This window comes from Ochotona princeps, chromosome 4 (assembly GCF_030435755.1).
Source record: "Ochotona princeps isolate mOchPri1 chromosome 4, mOchPri1.hap1, whole genome shotgun sequence".
NCBI classification, from domain to species: domain Eukaryota; kingdom Metazoa; phylum Chordata; class Mammalia; order Lagomorpha; family Ochotonidae; genus Ochotona; species Ochotona princeps.
In genome coordinates this window covers 77,201,489-77,221,674 of record NC_080835.1, presented here as the reverse complement: position 1 = coordinate 77,221,674, position 20,186 = coordinate 77,201,489, and the positions used below count along the sequence as shown (strand labels likewise).

The following is a 20,186-nucleotide window of genomic DNA, read 5'->3' as shown; positions in this document are numbered from 1 at the left end:
AGGGGGAATGTGGGCTCTCTGCTGGACAGCCAACTCCCACTGGAAAGCTTGAGCTGGGATGGAGGCAGACCAGACCAGGTAGGGCTACAACACCTGTGGGCCTCATGTAAGCTAGATCAGGAAAAAGCCAGGCTGGGCTGACTGCTCTGAGTGGTACAAGCATAAATTAGAGTGGGTCAGGGTTTTTTGGGCCTTGCCGCAACATCAGCTGACAGAGGCTGGCACTGGGGGCTAAATCTGTCAAGCTAAACTTCAGAACCACCTGCAGAGTGCAAGATTTGGGAATGGGAGTGGCCTAGTGGGGAGATAATGGGCACCTCTCCCACTGGAGAGCATGAAAACCAAGACAGGGGCAGGGGTGGCTAGGCAGAAAGGCATCCGCCAGTATGTGTGCGGGCTGGATAATAGGGTTGGTTGAGTTGAACTAGGCTTCAATGCCCATTGACATGTATGAGAGCTGAATGGGATGTGGGACAGACTGAACAAGCCTGCGATACTTACTGGTAAGCATGGGAACCAGGGTAGGGGGCAGGCCTGGTGGGGGTCACGGTGAGTCACCCTGACTAGGCTGCAGCTCCCACTGGTTTGCAGGAGGGCCGAGTATGAAGTGGGCAGGATCGGGCTGGACTGCAACAGTCATTGGTTCGCGTGGAAGACAGGGCTGGAAACAGAACTGACCCAGGAGTTGCAACCACCAACATATGCATAAGCTGATTGGGACGACAGACTGTGCCGGACCCTGTCCTGGCAAGCACACACAAGAATCAGGTCTGGGATCGCCTCAGATGAAGTTTCTTTGGAGATCCCTCCAACTGAACTGCTGATCTCGGAACCTCAACCTTAAAGAGACTATGTCAGCCAGTGGATTCTGAAGAGATTTAATTGTGCGTGGAATGGCGAGATTGGCAGAAATTCAGACCTGTTGAACTATCAAAACTGCGTAAGCAGGACCCTCGGAGCATGCCCCACATTGGGGACCTAGAATGGGTGGGAGGCTGGGTGGGGCTTCTCCCTTTGTTTCTCTTCTTACCCCAGATACAGGAAATAAATGATGTGGAAACGGTGGTCTTACCCACTTTCCTGTAACCCTTGACCCTTTATATCCTAATCAACTATGTAAGATTATCAAAATAAAAAAAAATTAAAAAAGAAGATAAAGTAATTGTGACTTAGCTAAAACTCTAAGAGAGTTAAGGAAATTTGCATTAATTAGGAGATCCACTAACAGTGTGACTTAAAATTAGCAATTGGCCTAAGTTGGTAGGTGTTCTATGGGAGAACCTTAAGGGACTGAGTTTAAACTTGTGGTCCTATGGGCCCGGTGCAGTAGCTTAGTGGCTAAAGTCATCACCTTGCAAGTGCCGGAATCCCGTATGGGTGCTGGTTCATTTCCTAGCTGCTCCACTTCCCATCCTGCTCCCTGCTTGTGGCGTGGGAAAGCAGTTGAGGACGGCCCAATGCCTTGGAACCCTGCACTTGCGTGGGAGACCCAGAGGAGGCTCCTGGCCCAGTTCCAGTCTTTGCGGCCACTTGGGGAGTGAACCAGTGGACGGAAGATCTTTCTCTTTTTCTCTCCTCTCTGGAAGTCCGACTTTCCAACTAAAAAAAAAAATCTTTTTTTGTTTGTTTGTTTAAGTTGTGGTCTCTTCAGAGTTTTGTAGCAAACCTAAAGAGGCTTTGCTTTAGGATTACAGATTGATGTCCTTAGGGACTAGCAGTATGTCATCATATATGTAATGTTTATATACCTCTTCCAGGGACAGGCCCAGATGGCAGAATCATCAAGAAAGACATCGACTCTTTTGTGCCTACAAAAGCTGCTCCTGTGAGTTCCGTTTGACTCATGGATTTTTCTTAGCAGTTTGTCCTTTCAAAGTGCTTTGTCCTGCTTAGTCCAGCTGTACATCATTTATAAATTAAATGGCTTAGGTAAAAGCATGTTTCCTCCTAATTCCAATGGCTTAACAGTCTTTAGATATGTATGTGCTATAATATATATACAAAACTAAAAATGATATACTATATTGGCATGAAATCCAGATTGTATTTTAAGTAGAAATACTGAAAAAAAAATTAAAGAGTTATTTATTTGAAAGACTTAAAGTTACAGAGAGAGAAAGAAAGAGAGAGAGAGAGAGAGAGAGAGAGAACGAATCTCTCACTATTTTCCATCTGCTGGCTTACTCCCCAAATGGCTGCAACGGATGGGCCTGGGCCAAACCAAAACCAGGAAACTGGAACTCATCTTGTCCCCCACATGTGTGCACGTACCCAAGCACTTGGGCCATCTCCTGTTGTCCCAAGTATATTAGCAGGGGCTGGGTCAAAAGTGGACTAGCCAGGACTCAAACAGCGCGCGAATGGGAGGCTGATGTCACAGGCAGCAACGTAACCCACTGGATTAGAACATTGGCCTGAGATACTGGAATTTTTCCGACATATTCTTTCATTTGATCTTTGTTTTTTTTAAAAAGATGCTTGCATGTTGTTTGTATAGAGTTCATGTGGTTAGTCCATTTAGGAATTAAATCCAGTTATCCAACTTGTTTGATTTAGGCTGTTCAAAAAATCAGCTAAGATAAAGGAAGATTATTTATTTATTTAGATGTTTGCTTTGGAGATTTGTCCTTGTTTTTTCGTCACCTTTTTGAGATAATCTATTAGCTGGGTTATGTCTCAGTTCTTTCAATTTTAGAATGTCTTGGCTATGTTTCCTGAAGGTAATTTTGTAATATCAAAGTTATTTTGACATAATTACTGAATACACTGACTCACAGAATGATGACACTTTAAACATGCTAGAATCCTAAGTAAAAAAATTAAAACTATGAAGCAGTCTAAATCCAAATATTATTTTGCTCTATGTAGCAGAAAATAGCTTTTCTTCTATTTAACTTTTACTGTTTTTTACTTTGCATCTATAAAAGAATCACTGAGAAGTCAGGTGTTTTGTCTAACAGTTAGGTTGTCGGGTTGGGACACTTGCATAACATATCAGCGTTCCTGGCTTTGAATTCCAGCTCTGCCCCTGATCTTTGCTTACTGATGACGCAGATGGTGATGGTCTAAGTGGTTAGATCCCTGATGCGCACATGGGAAGTTTGCATTAGGATGTTGCAGGCATCTGGGAAGTGAACCAGTAGAGGGAGCTCCCTCTATTTCCTTACCTCTCAAATAAATTTAAAAGAAAGAAAGAACAAAAGCATCACTAGTAGCTTTTCCTAATCTTATGCTAAGATTGAACTATTGTGCTCCATAGTAATTATGTATATTTATGGAGGATAGCATAATATTTTTTCTTGATAGTGTAATATTTCAATAAATGTATCCAGCTGCACCTCTGTTTCTAAGCTTTTTTGTTTTTCTGTCCTCCTCCCACCCCCCATAGGCTCCAGCAGCTGCTGTTCCTCCTCCTCCTAGTCCAGGAGTGGCACCAGTTCCTACAGGCGTTTTCACAGATATACCAATAAGCAACATTCGCCGAGTAAGAGCATTACCGTGAGCCGCTGGGAATATGCTGACTCTGCTGTTCAGTTGCATGCATAGTTTAAGCAGTAACAGAGGTCTTTTCATTTGAGAGTGTCAGATGGACACTATAAAGGAATAAAGCATTGTGTTCTGATTAAGTTTACTAGAAGAAGTATGTTGTGGCACAGTACTCCATTTTCCGGCTCTATTAATGCCAATGTTGAGCATTACTGGATGTTAGAGTGAAAAGGCAGGCAAAGGTCTGATTTAGGTATGATCTTGTCTAACCTAAATAAGTGACTTTTTAAGTTTTTCTTTGGTTTCAGGTTATTGCACAGCGGTTAATGCAATCAAAACAGACCATACCTCATTATTACCTTTCCATTGATGTAAATATGGGAGAAGTCTTGTTAGTACGGAAAGAACTTAATAAGGTAAAGAGACCTGGAAAATTCCAGTTCCTTAAATTACTAACTTTGTTTTTCCTTACTAAACACATAGCATTTTTTTTTTTATTAATTATTATGCATTATGTGACAGTTTCATAGGCTCTGGGAATCCCCCCACCCCTTCCCACGCCCCTCCCCCCTGGTGGATTCCTCCACCTTGATGCAGTATTACAGTTCAAATTCAATCAAGATTCTTTCCTTGCAAACATATACCAAACATAGAGTCCAGCTACTTATTCTCCAGATGGGTTGAACAGTTTCTTGGGGAGACCATTTCTGGTCCAAAGTTAGAGCTGGTAGAATATCATCCCAGTCAATTAAGAGTCCCAATATAACATTAACAGCAATTTGTAACATTATGGAATTGACATGGTTTTGAGTAACCAGTGAACACATAGCATTTTGACCCATATATCCTGTTACAGAATGTCAGTCAGTAATGGAAAACAGATGTCTATATTTTGCAGAGAATATCCTGGAGATATTCTAATCTTAGAAACTAATTTTTTTTTAAAATACTTTATTTATTTGAAAAGCAAAGTTAGAGATAAAAAAAGATCCTCCATCACCCAGTCTATTCCCCAGGTGACTGCAAAGGCCAGCGCTGGGCTACACCAAAGCTGCGAGTCAGAACCTTCATGTAAGTCTCCCACGTAAGTGAGAGAGGCTCAAGCACGTGGGCCATTAGCAAGGAGCAGGATCAGGAGTCAGCAGCCAGGACAAGACCCAGTACCCACCTGGGATGCTGGTGTTGTGGGAGGTGACTTGGCTTGCTGCTCCATAGTGCTGGCCTCTAATTGAAATCTACTTAAAGGTGACTTTGTAATAGATAGGTTTAGCCTAGCTGAGTCATCATGATCTAATACTTGAGTCTCTTTTGATAAGTAAGCACTGTGTTCACTTTGTATTTATACATAAATACCAAGCAGCTACTTAATGTTCATTTATTTATTTTTATTCTAAAACCAGAACAGTTGTTTGTGACTCTTTGGTGGAATTCTCAAGATGAGCTGTCTGCTATAGTAGCTAACTCTTGGGTTCAGGTGTTGCCCCTTCATGGAATCCGCGCCTCAGTCTGCCGTGTACTCTTTTTAGGTGCTTTGTCCGACCGGTCCCACTGGTGTCTTGTCTTCTAGCTTTGACATTCCAGCTATACTTCCTCTTGTGCTTGGCAGGGTGGCCACATTTGCCACAGGTTGACATCTAAGGGTGGTAGGCCTTAAGGCCACAGAAGCACCACAATATTGCGTTGTAATTTGTGTGGTAATGTCTGTAAATAGCTATATTGCATTGTATAAATTAAATATTAGCAATAGTTCAAAGAAAGGGAGGATTCATAATAGCAAAGGAAAAGGTTGATTTTAACTGTGGAAAATAAGGATTTGTTTTGGAGACAAGTTGAAGAAAGTCTATGCTAGTGATAGAATATCATAAAATGAAAGTGCTTAAGAAATGGAAATGACTTACAGACCTGGAACTGAGCATAGCGTATAGGCTATCTGCTCTAGAGTGGGTATGCAGGAGATCAGTAGCGGAAGATCTTGGAAAAGAACGAAGATTTACTAACTTGACACTGGGAAACCATTATATGCTTGTACAGTAAAGTGATATGATAATATCACTGTTTTAAGAAAGACTGTACTGCAAGATGTATTAAGAATGAAACAGGAGGGAGGGATATGAAAGATCTTTTCAAGGAAGACAAAATTAAAAGCCATTACCCCCTAGCAGTGGCACACATGATTGTTCTGGGGTATTTTGGAAAAACTCTCCAGCCTCTGCTCCTATAGGTAATTTGCCTGCTTGCTCACTCTACTGAAGACTCAGTGTTCGCTTTGCTATTTTTTGCTCGTTCATGTATAAGCTCTTTGAACTTGCTAATGCTTGGAGCCTCTAATAGCTACATGGATTCCTTCTTTACCTCCTTAGTAATTTGCCTCAGCATCATTTTCTTTGGTCTTACTTGATTACCTTACTCTAAAATTGCCATTTCCTCTCCTCATTCCTTCCTTAGTTCTGCTTCCTTAGTTCTCCTTGCTTATCTTTATTTTTTCTTTGGCTCTCAAAATCATATAAAATATTGTTTTTTTTTTTAAAAAAAGATTTATTATATTTTTATTGGAAAGTCAGATATATATAGAGGAGGAGAAACAGAGAGAAAGATCTGTCTGTTGTTTCACCTCCCAAATGGCTGCAGTGGTTGGAGTTGAGCTGATCCAAAGCCAGGAGCCAGGAGCTCTTCCGAGTCTCCGATGCGGGTGCAGAGTCCCAATGCTTTGGGCCGTCCTTGACTGCTTTCCCAGGCCACAGGCAGAGAGCTGGATTGGAAATGGGGCCGTTGGGATTAGAATCGGCGTCCATATGGGACCTCAGCACCTGCAAGGTGAAGACTTTAGCCGCTAGGATATCACACCAGGCCCCATATAAAATATTGTGTGCTTTACTTGTGAAGTGTAGACTGTAAGCTTCCTGAGAGCAGAATTTTTTTTCCATTTTGTTGAATACTTTAGTCCCAGGGCTTTAGAGTTAAATGTGTCTAAAAAATTATGTCTTCAGTTCTTTTAAATGGCTTTATTAGGTATAATCTGTGTGTCATGCCATTCACTCATTAAAATACAGAATTCAGTGGTTTTTAGAGTATTCATAACTGTCTAGTAACAATCATTATAATTTTTTGAATGTTTTCATTACCCCAAAAAGTAATCTTTTATTTTACTTAGTCAATTTTTCTAATCCTCTGATCGTCTTCCACAGTCCTAAGAAACCGCTCATGTACTTTCCGTCAGTGTACAAAGGCCCATTATGGTTATGGAATCTACACTAATTGAGCTTTTCAGAATGGCTTATTCAAAATTAGCTTATTCCCAAGGTCCATCATTTGTAGCATTTTTCGTTTTTGCATTTCTTTTTATTGAATAGTATTTCATTACAAATATGTCACATTTTATTTAGGTAATTATTTTTTTTTTTAAAGATTTTTGCTATTTTTATTACAAAGTCAGATATACAGAGAGGAGGAGAGACAGAGAGGAAGATCTTCCGTCCGATGATTCACTCCCCAAGCGAGCCGCAACGGGCCGATGCGCGCCGATCCGATGCCGGGAACCTGGAACCTCCTCCGGGTCTCCCACGCGGGTGCAGTGTCCCAATGCATTGGGCCGTCCTCGACTGCTTTCCCAGGCCACAAGCAGGGAGCTGGATGGGAAGTGGAGCTTCTGGGATTAGAACCGGCGCCCATATGGGATCCCGGGGCTTTCAAGGTGAGGACTTAAGCCGCTAGGCCACGCTGCTGGGCCGTTATTTAGGTAATTATTAGCTGATATACATTTGCGTTGTTTGCACTTTTTGACTATTAATTCTGTACAATTTTTGTGTATCAGTTTCTGTGGAAACAGTTTTAATTTCTGTTGAATATATACCTATAAGTACAACTGCCAGATCATACATAACTCATACATACATAATATATAATGCATAAATACACAAGTTTACCTTTTTAAAAAATTATTTTTATTTGGCAGAGTTAGAGAAGGAGAGACAAATCTTCCATCCTCTGGCTCACTTTCCAAATGGCTGTAACAGTCAGAGCTGAGTTGGGCTGGAATAGGAGCCCTCTCTGAATGTCCACAGAGGGTATAGGATCCTAAGGATTTGAGCCATTCTGCATTGCTTTCCCAGGCCAGAAACAGGGAGCTGAATAGGAAATAGAGCAGCCAGGACTTGAGCTGGTGCCTATGTGGGATGCCAGTGCCACAGAAGAAAGCCTAGCTTGCTACTCCTGGGGCTAACAACTATGTTTAGGTTTTTGTGCAAGTGTCAGACTGCTCTACAAAGTATCCACATCATCCTTACTAATGCTGTGTGAGGGCTCCTTACAAATGTTTGTACTGGGGCCTGGTGCGGTTGCCTAGCGGCCAAAGTCCTTGCGTTGCAAGTGCCAGGATCCCATATGGTGGCCGGTTCTAATCCCGGTGGCCCCCGTTTCCATCCAGTTCCCTGCTTGTGGCTTGGGAAAGCAGTTGAGGATGGCCCAAAGTCTTGGGTCCCTGCAACAGCATTGGAGATCTGGAAGAGGCTCCTGGCTCCTGGCTCCTGGCTTCAGATTGGCATAGCTCCAGCCATTGTGGCCACTTGGGGAGTGAATGAACAAATGATCTTCTTCTCTGTCTCTACTTCTCTCTGTATATCTGACTTTCCAGTAAATATAAAATAAATCTTTAAAAAAAGAAATATTTTTTTTATTATTATGGTTTTAATTGATAGCTAATGAGGGGACTTTTTTCATGTGTTTATTGGCGTTCATATGTGTTATTTATAAAAATTGTGGTCTTTTTTTATAGTTGAACTATATCTTTTCATTATTATACATAATATTTACGTACTCTAATTATATATAAGATGCACTCTAGATATAGTCGCTTATAAGATAAAGGGTTTACAGAAAATTTCTCCCCATTGTGGGTTGTTTGCTCACTTGTTGATGGTGGTGTCCTTTGAAGCTCAGATTTCTTACCATGTCAATTCATCTGTTTTTTTCTTTTGTGCTAAAGCCATTAAGATTAGTGCCTTTTGTTTCCTTGCAGCAGTTTAAGTTTTAGTTTAAAGGCAGAGTGTTAGAGACCTTCCATCTGCTGCTTCATTCTTCAAGTGACTGCAACACAGTGGATGTGGGTGTTGCAGCAGCTGCTTAATGCACTGTGCCACAGTACCAGTTCATGCATGGTTTCTATTTATTTTCAGATAGGTCATTCTTTCTATTACTGTAAATGGGATTCTTTTGTAAGTTTCATGTACCGATTGCTCATTGTGACTGCAGAAGAATACAGTTGATTCTTACATGTTGATCTTATACCTTGTAGCTATACTAGTAAACTTGTATATTAGTTCTAATATATTTTTAGTTGGTTCCTTAGGAACTCTGTATATTGGATCATGTTATCTGTAGAGATAATTTTGTTTCTGATCTGTTCTGATGCTCTGTCTGCCTAATTGCTCTGGCTAGTATGATTTGGAATGTAAGTGGCCATAGTAGACATCTCGATCTTAGGGAGAATACATTTTTAATAGTTAAGAATGATGATAGTTGGGGAGAAGTTTACATCTAGTTTCTCATCAGGTTGAGAAAATTCTCTGCTATTCCTGTTTTGCTGTGTTTTTTATTGTAATGACGGGTATTGAATTTTCTCAAGTGCTTTTTTATGTTTCTTAAGGTGACCTTTTTTTTCCCTTTCTTTAAGGTTTGTTTATTTGAAAGGCAGAGTTACAAACAGAAAGCCATTGACTGAGAGAAGGAGATCCATCTTGGTTCAGTCCCCAAATGCCTGTAACAGCTAGGTCTTGGTCAGGCTGAAGCCAGGAGGCAGGAGCTTCATCCAGGCTTCCCACGTGGAGGCAGGTCCCAACATTCAGGACCTCATTTGCTGCTTTTCCCAGGCTACTTAGCGGGGAGTTGGGTTGGAAATGGAGCAGCAAGGAATCCAACTGGTGCTTACAAGGGATGCTGGCTTTGCAGGAGGTCGCTTAACTGGCTGTGCTACAATCCCAGCCTGGGCTGTCCTGTATTCTGTGACAGCATTGTTAGGGTTGCTTGTTTGGCCTGGTGGTTACAACAGGATACGTGCCTCACCTATTAGAGTACTTGGGTTCAAGTCCCACCTCCAGTTCCTGATTATAGCTTTCTGCTAATGCAGACTTTGGGAGACAGTGATGGTGGTTCAAACTGCTGAGTCCTTGTCTTGGGAAACCTGGTAAGCTTTTGACTTAAAGCTTTGGCTTTTGTGGGCATTTGGGTAGAAACCAGTGAATTAGAGAGTTGTGTCTCAACTAAATGAAAACTAAAAAATAGAGTCTTATAATAATTTAGATGTATGTTAATCCATTTTGTTGTTATTGCTGTAATGAAATAGTTGAAGCTGGGTGACTTTGTAAAGGACATTTATTTAGCTCAGTTTTGGCAGTCAAAAGAAAGTCCAGGGTTGATCAACCACATTGATTCTGCCTCAATGCCTTCTTTTTTTTTTTTTTAAGATTTATTCATTTTATTACAGCCAGATATACACAGAGGAGGAGAGAGACAGAGAGGAAGATCTTCCGTCCAATGATTCACTCCCCAAGTGAGCCACAACGGGCCGATGCGCCAATCCGAAGCCGGGAACCTGGAATCGCTTCCGGGTCTCCCATGCGGCTGCAGTGTCCCAATGCATTGGGCCGTCCTCAACTGCTTTCCCAGGCCACAAGCAGGGAGCTGGATGGGAAGTGAAGCTGCCGGTATTAGAACCGGTGCCCATATGGGATCCTGGGGCTTTCAAGACGAGGACTTTAGCTGCTAGGCCACGCCGCCGGGCCCCTCAATGCCTTCTGAAGGCAGCTCCCCCAGCAGTGCCTTGCTAGACCTCGGTTCTTAAAGGTTCCACTTTTGTTTTTTTTTAAGAGTGTATTTTTAAAAAAAATTTGTTTATTTTTATTGCAAAGTCAGATATATATAGAGAGGAGGAGAGACAGAAATATCTTCCTTCCGTCCGATGATTCACTCCCCAAGTGAACACAACAGCCTGTGCTGTGCTGATCCAGTCAGGAGCCAGGAGCCAGGAGCTCTTCTGGGTCTCCCACACGGGTGCAGGAACCCAAGGATTTGGGCCGTCCTCGACTGCTTTCCCAGGCCACAAGCAGGGAGCTGGAAGTTAAGTGGGGCTGGCGGGATTAGAACCGGTGCCCGTATGGGATTCCAGTGCGTTCAAGGTAAGGATTTTAGCCTCTAGGCCACCACGCCAGACCCAAAGGTTCCACCTTTTAACATCAGAGCCAAACCTTCAGTGCTTGAGCTTGTGGAGATAAATCATATCCAAATTATAGTAGTTGTTAACTAAATCCTGTACTCCTTGCGTAAGTCCTATTTCATCATAGTGAATGATCCTTTTATATATTGCTTGGTTTTGTTTGCTAGTATTTTGTTGAACATTTTTGTGTCTAATTAGGATAGAGGTAAGTGCATAGTGTTTGAGTGTGTGTATCTTTGTAATGTCTTTGATTTTGTTATTGGGTTATAATTGGCTTTTATAGTATGAGTGGAGAATTATTTGTGCCCTCCTATGTTTTGGAAACAAATTGTGAAGAATTTATTTAATTGGTTAAATGTTTCTCAGATTTCTCCCATGAGTCTGTTTGGATCTGTTTTTTCTTGTTTTTGCTTTTAAAAAGTGATTTATTTGTGAAATGAGCTGTGATATGAGAAAGGGAGAGACTCAGAGATATTGAGATCTTCCATCCTTTGGTTCGCTCCCCAAATAGCTTGTTTAGGCTGAGCCAAACCCATGAGCCAGCAGCTTTGTCCTGGTCTCACAAATTTGTGGCTAGGGCACAAGCTCTTGGGCCATCTTCTACTGTCCTCCCAGGTGCATTGCTAGGAAGCTTGAAAGAGATACAGCCACAACCAATTGATGATCTAATATGCACTGTTGATGACATTTGTGGCTCTTAATCTTTAGCACCACAACACTGGACCCCATGGGTAATTTAAAAATGACTAAATTCCATCTCTTACTGGTTATGGCAGGTCTTTTCAGAGTTTCTGTGTTTTTTTTTCTTTATTCAATTTTATTCATCCAGATTATCTGATTTATTCTCATATGGTTGGTCAGGGTATTCCTTACGATATATTTTATTTCTGTAAGACAGATGGTGAGGCCCCCTTTCTTCTCTAATTTTTCTTAATGAATCTAACTAAGCATTTACCCATTTGTGTTGTCATTTGGCTAGCCTTTCAAACAGTTAATATTTTGCTTTAGTTGAGATGAATGAAAACATAGGAAGGTAGAACATACTGTAACTTACGGGATGCAGCTGCAGCTCAGTGCTTAGCAAGGCAAAGTTTAAAACGACAGAACCAACTTCCCTCCTCTGGATGTTTGAATATTCTTTTCGTCCTTGTCGCATACATATTCAGTCTTGGTGAAGGGAATTTTAGAAACTAATGATTTCTTTTCTTTACAGATGTTAGCAGGCAAAAGCAAAATTTCTGTCAATGACTTCATCATAAAAGCTTCAGCTTTGGCATGTTTAAAAGTTCCCGAAGCAAATTCTTCTTGGATGGACACAGTTATCAGACAGTAAGTGTAACTGGGGAAAGAGTGTGTGTGTGTGTATGGCAGCAGTCTTCCTGTGTTCTCTGTGGTGTGATTGTTTAGGAAGTTTGGGGCTAAGGAGATATGGGCTATAGAGGGAGATGGCTGCCTTGAGTGAAGCAACTTGAGAACAACACAGAATTATTTCTGAGATATTGCCAATTTAACTAGTAAAGACTACAAACTCTTCAAGTTTATATAAGGAAGATCAGCATAAGATATGTTTAATTAAAAGCAGGAAGAAGGTGATTTCAAACCAGTGAATTCTGCTGAATTTTTGGGAATAAAATGGAAAACACTCACCATTAATATTATGGTGACACGTGGCTGGCATGGTATGCAATGTGTTTCATAGTGGTTCGTTTACTCCTTATAACCACTTTATGAGTTAGGTACTTTCATTCCTCTCTTTCAGATGAGGAAGCTGAGGCCTGCTGAGTTCAGTAATGCCCTGAGAAGGATGGCTAGAGTCAGGATTCTGACTTCTGTGCTTGGACCTTATCTAGTGCATAGATAGATGCTTCCATTATCTTTCAGAAAGGGAAGAACAATTTCGTTTGTACTCTATATTGTGACTGGATGGGTCTGTATGAGAGGTAAGGGTTTCCTCTCATACTGACCAAATAATTCTGTAGCAGATTACAGCGGGGTGCCAGCTGATTTAATTCAGCTTTGGCACTGTCTGAAGATGCTGTTAGGTCACATAGGTTGAGGGTTCTGTTCCACAAGCCAGCCCTCACTTAAGATGCCAGTTACAAGCCTGACCAGCCTTACTTCTCTGGCTACAGATAGGGTTCCATGACTCCCTCTGTAGGTCCAAGATGGCTCACAGAACTTGGGGTAATGCTTACTTAGGTTTATTACAAAGGATATTACAAAACTACAGTTGGACATCAGATGAAGAGATGGATGGGGCAAGGAGTTGCTTCCATGCCCTCTTGGCAGCACCATCCTTCTAGCCTGCGCACGGGATGGACATTTCTCACATATTCACCCTGAATACGTAGTTGTAAAGTCATATACATATGTGTAACATTCCTGTGGATATTTAGTTCATATTCAACGTTTTACTATCTTTTGATGTTATGTGTGCACACGTGTGTGACCAGCACTACTATGGATACTAACCTGGTTTTAATGACTGCCTACAGTGGCGGCTTGTTGCATATGTGTTCATCATGAGTTATTTGTGCCCATGTGGGGTACTGGTGTTGGCGGCAGCTTTACTAGTTAATATCACAACGCTAGCACCTCAAAATTATTTTGCTACAAAAAAAATTATATCTTTTACTTCCATTTTCTGTGAACCTTTTGAATCCCTCATTAACGTATTTTTTGAAGGGCCATCTTTTTTTTGTATTATATATATATATATATATATATATATATATATATATATATATATATATTGAATTTATTTATTTATTTATTTTGACAATCTTGACATACTTAGGGTAAAAAGGTTCAAGCACTACCGGAAGACAATTAGTTCTGTATTGTTTCCTTAATATATCTGATGTAAAAGGGGATTTTTTTTTTAAAGATTTTATTATTATTGGAAAGCCGGACAGAGAGGAAGATCTTCCGTCTGATGATTCACTCCCCAAGTGACCGCAATGGCCGGTGCTGTGCCGATCCGAAGCCGGGAACCTGGAATCTTCCAGGTCTCCCACGAGGGTGCAGGGTCCCAAAGCATTGGGCCGTCCTCGACTGCTTTCCCAGGCCACAAGCAGGGAGCTGGATGGGAAGTGGAGCTGCCGGGATTAGAACCGGCGCCCATATGGGATCCCGGGGCATTCAAGGCAAGAACTTTAGCCGCTAGGCCATGCTGCCGGGCCCGTAAAAGGGGATTTTAAAGAAGAAGCCCCACCCAGTCTCCCACCCACCCCAGGTCCCAGATGTGGGGCATGCTCCGAGGGTCTTGCTCAAGTGGTTTTGATAGTTCAACAGTTCTGAATTGCTGCCACTCTCACCACTCCAAGCACGATGCGGTCATTGGAGAATCCACTGATTGACATAGTCCATCACAGAGTCTCTGTTTGCCCAGTATTTTCATTGCCAGCATATAGCTGAGGTGGTTGATTGACTTGTTCTGTACTCTGTGTTTTTATGGTTAGGGTTCTGAGTCCGGAAGCTCGATTGGGGGAATCCCCAAAGAAACTTTGTCTGAGGTGTTCCCAGACCAGATTCTTGTATGTACTAGCAAGCACAGGGTCCGGCACAGTACATTGCCCCTATCAGCTGGTGGTTGCAATTGCTGGGTTGGTTCTGTTTCCATCCCTGTCTTCCACTGGAACCAATGGGTGTTTGCAGTCCAGCCTGATTCTGCCCAGCACATACTTGGCCCTCACATAAACCAGTGGGAGCTGCAGCCTAGTTGGAGCGACCCACAATAACCCCCACCAGGCCCGCCCCCTACTCTGGTTTGCCAGTATGTGCAGCAGACTAGTCCAGTCTGTCCTACATCCCCTCTGCTCTCATACATGTCAATGGGTATTAAAACCTTGTTCCATCTAACCGGCTCAACTATCCAGCGTTCACGGATGTTGTTGGGTGTCTGTCTAGCCACCCTAGCCCCTGTCCTGGTTTTCGTGCCCTCCCATGGGGGGTGGTAACCCAAGAGAGAGGAGCCCACTATTTCCCTCCCAGGCCACTCCCAGATTATGCACTCTCCAGGTGGTTCTGTGGTTTAACTTGACAGAATTAGTCCCCAGTGTCAGCTTCTGCCAGCTGATGCTGTGGCTAAGCCCGACCAACCCTCACCCACTCTAATTGTAGATTGCACCAGTAGGAATAATCAGCCCAGTCTGGCTTTTCGCTGATTTAGTCCACATGAGGCCCACAGGTGTTGTAGCCCTGCCTAGTTTGGTCTACCCTCATCCCAGCTCACGCTCTCCAGTGGGAGTAGCTGTCCAGCAAGGGAACCACCCCTTATTCTCCTGCTGGCTCTGCCCTCTCCCTTCCTGATTCTCACGTGTGCTGGTTGGGCGCTGTGGTCACATCTGGTACAGGTCACCTCACCTTGGCCTTTCATATTGTGCGCTGCATTTGTCACGACCGAACCTGGCTCAACCTACACTCTGTTCCGGCATTTGGATTTGCCAGTGGATGACGTGAACTGTTTCAGCCTGGTCTGCCCCCGACCCATGCCAAATGTCTGCCAGTGGGACACTTTCCATGACCTGTTCTGGGCTGTTTCCCTCCATGCTTCTTGCACTTACCTGCAGGGTCTGTGTCCTGCCAGAGGAGTTGCCCAGGCTCCTCCATCAGAACCCCTCCGAGTGCCAGATTTCACGCATACCATTGGGTCCATGAGCCAGCACTACTCAGCTCACCTCCTGTCCTGGCAGGAACAGTGGCTTTTCCTAACTGGCCTTCAACCCTTTGTGGTTCTTGCTGTTGGATGTTTCAGCCCAGCCACGGCTCGTCCATACCCACATATAGCTCATACATGGCTCAGTTGGGGTTGAGACCTAGCCTAGTCAGTCCCACATCTAGCCCTGGTCCTCTAGAACACCAGCAGGTGTTGGAGTCTGTGAAGGGCCATCTTTCAACCCAGATGATTAAACAGACTTTTAGTCTTCCTGTTTGTAGCGCTCTCTTAACCACTGACTCACAAGACAGCTTTCTGTTGCCTAAAGTGGCGTACATGTTACAGCATCCATAGCTTAATTCACTGCTGTAAAAACCCTCCTCTTCCTGTGCCTGCCTGAGTTAGCCATGATTACTGGACATTTCTTCAGTTCTCTCCCAGCATGTTACTGTGGCCTTGCCTTCCTTTATATATTCCAGGCATTTTTTTCCCGCAACGTCATCATGACGATCATCATCACAGCAGCCAAAATATGACGTGTGCGTAAATTCTTTTATTCAGTTCTCATGAAAGCCTCGTAAAGTAGGTAGCATTGTTGTACCAGTTTCACAGATGAAGAACCTGATGCACAGAGAAGTTACCTGCCTAACGTCAGGCAGGTATGAACCAAGAGTTTAGTTGCAGTTACATGAGCCAAGACTGAAACCTAGTCTTGAACCACAATATTGTACTGCCTCATCCTGTCTGTGGGAATCATACTTGTGTTTAAAGCCTAGCTCAGACTCCACTTCACTTAAGATCCAAAGATAAGCCCTCACTTTGAATCTCCTTCTCAACATTAGATGGGTAGTCATTTGGCGCATTGGTTAATGCAACACAGATTTTGTCCTGGTTTTGCTTTCTTATTTTTCTGTCTGTCGATAGTTCATCTCTCCATGTAGATTGTGAGTATACTGAAGGAAGGAAGGGTTTTTTAATGGTGCTTCCTGTCCTCAGTGTGTTTGCCATACAGACTTTTCTAACAGTGTTAATTTACTATAATTTGTATACTATAAAATCCATCATCTGGAAGTATAGAATCCCTTGATTTCTTGGTTAAATTTACAGAGTTTTGCAGTCTTTACCACAATCTAGTTTTAGAAATTTCCATTACTCCTACAAATATCATTCCTTTCCATTTGTAGTTGCTCATTTTCAGTGATTTTCTGCTTGTTTACAGTATTTTTATTATTGTGAGTTATGCTATTCGTAATGAACATTTGCATACAATTCTTTATGTGGAAGCATGTTGTTATTTCTTTGGGGTAGGTTCCTACTTTTTTTTTTTTTTTTTTTTTTAATATGTGAATGGCAGAGTGACAGAGGTGGAAAACTTCTGTTTGCTGCTTTACTCCCCAAATTGCTGCACTGACTAGGGCTTGGCCAGGAGCCTCATCAGGGTCTCCCAGGTGGATGCAAGGGCCCCAACATTAGAGCCATTCTCTGCTCTTTTCCCAAGTGCATTAGCAGGGAATTGGATGAGAGGTGGAACAGTGGGCCTCAGACTGGCTCATATGGGTGCCCCCGTTGTGGGTGGTTGGTTTTCCTGCTGTGACACAGCACTGACCCTGCTCTTTGTCCTTACTGCAGAACACTTTAGCAAGGGCCCTTTTGTAGACCCCGAGGAAACTGAGTACAATGTAGGAGTTGTGAACTTGGTTGAGATGGGGAGTATCTTTTTTGACTCCTGAATTCTGAAATTGGCACTTGTTCCTATTATAAATGTGGGTAATGAATCAAACAAATGTTAACTGCATTTGTAGCTAGTGTCCAATAAATCGTCATACTCTAGTTTTTATATATAGCCTAGGATATTGTTTTCATCAGAATTTTGAAACTGATACCAGTTACTCAAAACTGCTACAAAGTGCTGTTATCAAGTCAGTACAGGCACACATATCATAGTTTTATCTTTTAAGCGGTTTGATAAGTGAATTCAGCTGTTTTTTTTTTAAAGATTTATTCATTTTTTATTACAGCCAGATATACAGAGAGGAGGAGAGACAGAGAGGAAGATCTTCTGTCCGATGATTCACTCCCCAAGTGAGCCGCCACGGACCGGTGTGCGCCAATCCGAAGCCGGGAACCTGGAACCTCTTCCGGGTCTTCCATGCGGGTGCAGTGTCCCAGTGCATTGGGCAGTCCTCAACTGCTTTCCCAGGCCACAAGCAGGGAGCTGGATGGGAAGTGGAGCTGCCGGGATTAGAACCAGTGCCCATATGGGATCCCAGGGCTTTCAAGGCTAGGACTTTAGCTGCTAGGCCACGCCGCCGGGCCCGAATTCAGCTGTTTTTAATTTTTATTGGAAAAGCAGATTTATAGAGAGGATAGGCTAACAGAAAGATCGCTCATCCACTGATTCACACCCCAATCAACTGCAACAGTCGGAACTGAGCTGATCCAAAACCATGAACTTCTTCCAGGTCTCCCACATGGGTACAGGGTCCCAAGGCTTTGGTCCATCCTTGACTGCTTTCCAAGGCCCCAAAAAGGAACTGGAGCAGCTGGAACATGAAGCAGTGCCCATATGGGATCCCAGAGCATACAAGGCGAGGATTTTAGCCACTAAGCTACTGCCCTGGGCCCTGGTTTTTGTTTGTTGGCTTGTTTTTAAGTGTCAAAAGGGTATTCTGAGATGGGGCTTGGATGCTGAGGATCCCCTAGGATAGAGATTAGGTATTTTACTTTAAGGTTCTTCTGAGACACTGCCAGTGCGCATGCATTCGGGACTGCTGCTTTTCCTCAGGTGCTGTTCCTCCTTCCATCACCTGCTCCAGCTCTGCCTGCAGAGACTCAGCTCTAGCCAGTGATCTGCTCACAGTCTGGGAGTGCTGGCGTCGGTTCTCATTGAAGGTTGGGCCTTTTTCCCGTTTTCCCTGCAACATCTTTGTGTTGGTGAAGGGGGAGCATTACAGGGTATACGTGAAAGCAGCCTACTGATGCATTCCTCTTTCATTGTAAAAAGTGTAAGTCCAGCAGAGGACACCTGGCAGTGTGAAAATGGAACAATGGGCCCGGCGTGGTGGCTTAGCAGCTTAAGTCCTCACCTTGAACACATGTCAGGATCCCATGGGCACTGGTTCTAATCCCGGCAGCCCTGCTTCCCATCCAGCTCCCTGCTTGTGGCCTAGGAAAGCAGTCGAGGACGGCCCAAAGCCTTGGAACCCTGCACCCGCATGGGAGACCTGGAAGAGCTCCTGGCTCCTGGCTTCAGATCGGTGCAACACCGGCCGTTATGGCTGCTTAGGGAGTGAATCATCAGACAGAAGATCTCCCTCTCTGTCTCTCCTCCTCTATTATCTGACTTTGCAATAAAAACACATAAATCTTTTTAAAAAGTGGAACAAGGTTCCCTCTAGGTGGAACTGTTGTAAAAAGTGATTCTTAAAAGTTTCTTGATTAAATGTCACCCTTTATGATGCTGATTGATTAGGTTTCTTTTTCTTCTTAAACAGGAATCATGTTGTTGATGTCAGTGTTGCCGTCAGCACTCCTGCAGGACTCATCACTCCTATTGTGTTTAATGCACATATCAAGGGACTGGAAACCATTGCTAATGATGTTGTTTCTTTAGCAAGCAGAGCAAGAGAGGGCAAATTACAGCCCCACGAATTCCAGGTAAGGTGTTATTTACTTACCTTCCAAATTTTAAGGTTTAGGTTCTTTTTAAGATCAGCATAAAGCTTTTATTTTTTTCCTACGTTTTGATTTCTGCTACATATTCTGACTCAAGATTCTTAAAAAAGATAAATAAAAATTAGTTCATGTCCTAAAGTAGTATGCTTTTTTCATATTGTATGGCTATATATTTGTGGTAATAGGTGTTCCATTCTGGTCTTCTTTTTTAAAAAAAAAGAAATAAGTTTTTTTCCCCCCAATTTATTTGAAAGACAAGGAGAGAGAATAATCTACTTGTTGATTGATTTCCTAAGTGCCTCCAGCAGCTGGGGCTGTAGTAGACTGAAACTGGGGCCTGGAAGTCAATCCAGGTCTCCCACATAATGGCAGGGAACCCAGTGCCTGATCTGTCAGCTGCTGCCTCCCAGGGTGTGCGTTAGCAGGAAGCTGGATTTGGAAGTAGAGACAGGACTCGATTGCAGCACCTTGATGTGGGGTGCACATGTACAAGTGTCACTTTGTTAGGCCAAATACTCGCTTCCATTCAGATCTTTCATCTGCTGGTTCGTTCCCAAAATGGTGGCTGTGGCCAGGTCTGGGCCAGTTGAAGCCAGCAGCCAGTAACTCAATCCTGATCACATACATGGATGGCAGTGCTTTCCCAGATGCGTTGGAGGGAACTGGATTGGAAACAGAGCAGCCAGGACTTGAATTGGCACTCTCATAGGAGATGTCAGCGTTGCAAGCCATGACTTACCCAGCTGCACCATTGTGCTGGTCCCCAGGCCTTAATATTTAAAGGCTACTTGAAGGTCTTCTCATTGAACATTATCCTGTTTATTTTTAAAATCTTTACTTTTCCCCCACTAGGGTGGCACTTTTACAATCTCCAACTTAGGAATGTTTGGAATTAAGAATTTCTCTGCTATTATTAACCCACCTCAAGCATGTATTTTGGCAATTGGTGCTTCCGAGGATAAATTGGTACCAGCAGATAATGAGAAAGGGTAAGTGCCCAATGGAAAAAGAATTCATTACACTATACTGGGTTTTTTTTTTTTTTTTTCGTTTTTAATTTTTTTATATGTCTGGTTTGGATTTTGGTTTTAGTGATTGGTATGATGTATCAGGGGTTCATGTTGTCGGACTTAGATATAGAGTGAAATTCCTCATGGCAAC

The 20,186-nt window shown here is 42.9% G+C and overlaps 1 protein-coding gene across 2 annotated transcripts in view; it reads left to right on the top strand.

Moving 5' to 3' along the window:
• Positions 1 to 20,186, top strand: part of DLAT (dihydrolipoamide S-acetyltransferase) — a 40,274-nt gene that overhangs the window by 12,803 nt on the left and 7,285 nt on the right. For both annotated transcript variants that reach the window (XM_058663912.1, XM_004585059.3), the window contains exons 8-13: positions 1,758 to 1,825; positions 3,389 to 3,484; positions 3,795 to 3,902; positions 11,907 to 12,022; positions 18,845 to 19,007; positions 19,878 to 20,014. In XM_058663912.1, the coding sequence (XP_058519895.1) occupies positions 1,758 to 1,825; positions 3,389 to 3,484; positions 3,795 to 3,902; positions 11,907 to 12,022; positions 18,845 to 19,007; positions 19,878 to 20,014 (688 nt within the window). The remainder of the gene's footprint in view (positions 1 to 1,757; positions 1,826 to 3,388; positions 3,485 to 3,794; positions 3,903 to 11,906; positions 12,023 to 18,844; positions 19,008 to 19,877; positions 20,015 to 20,186) is intronic.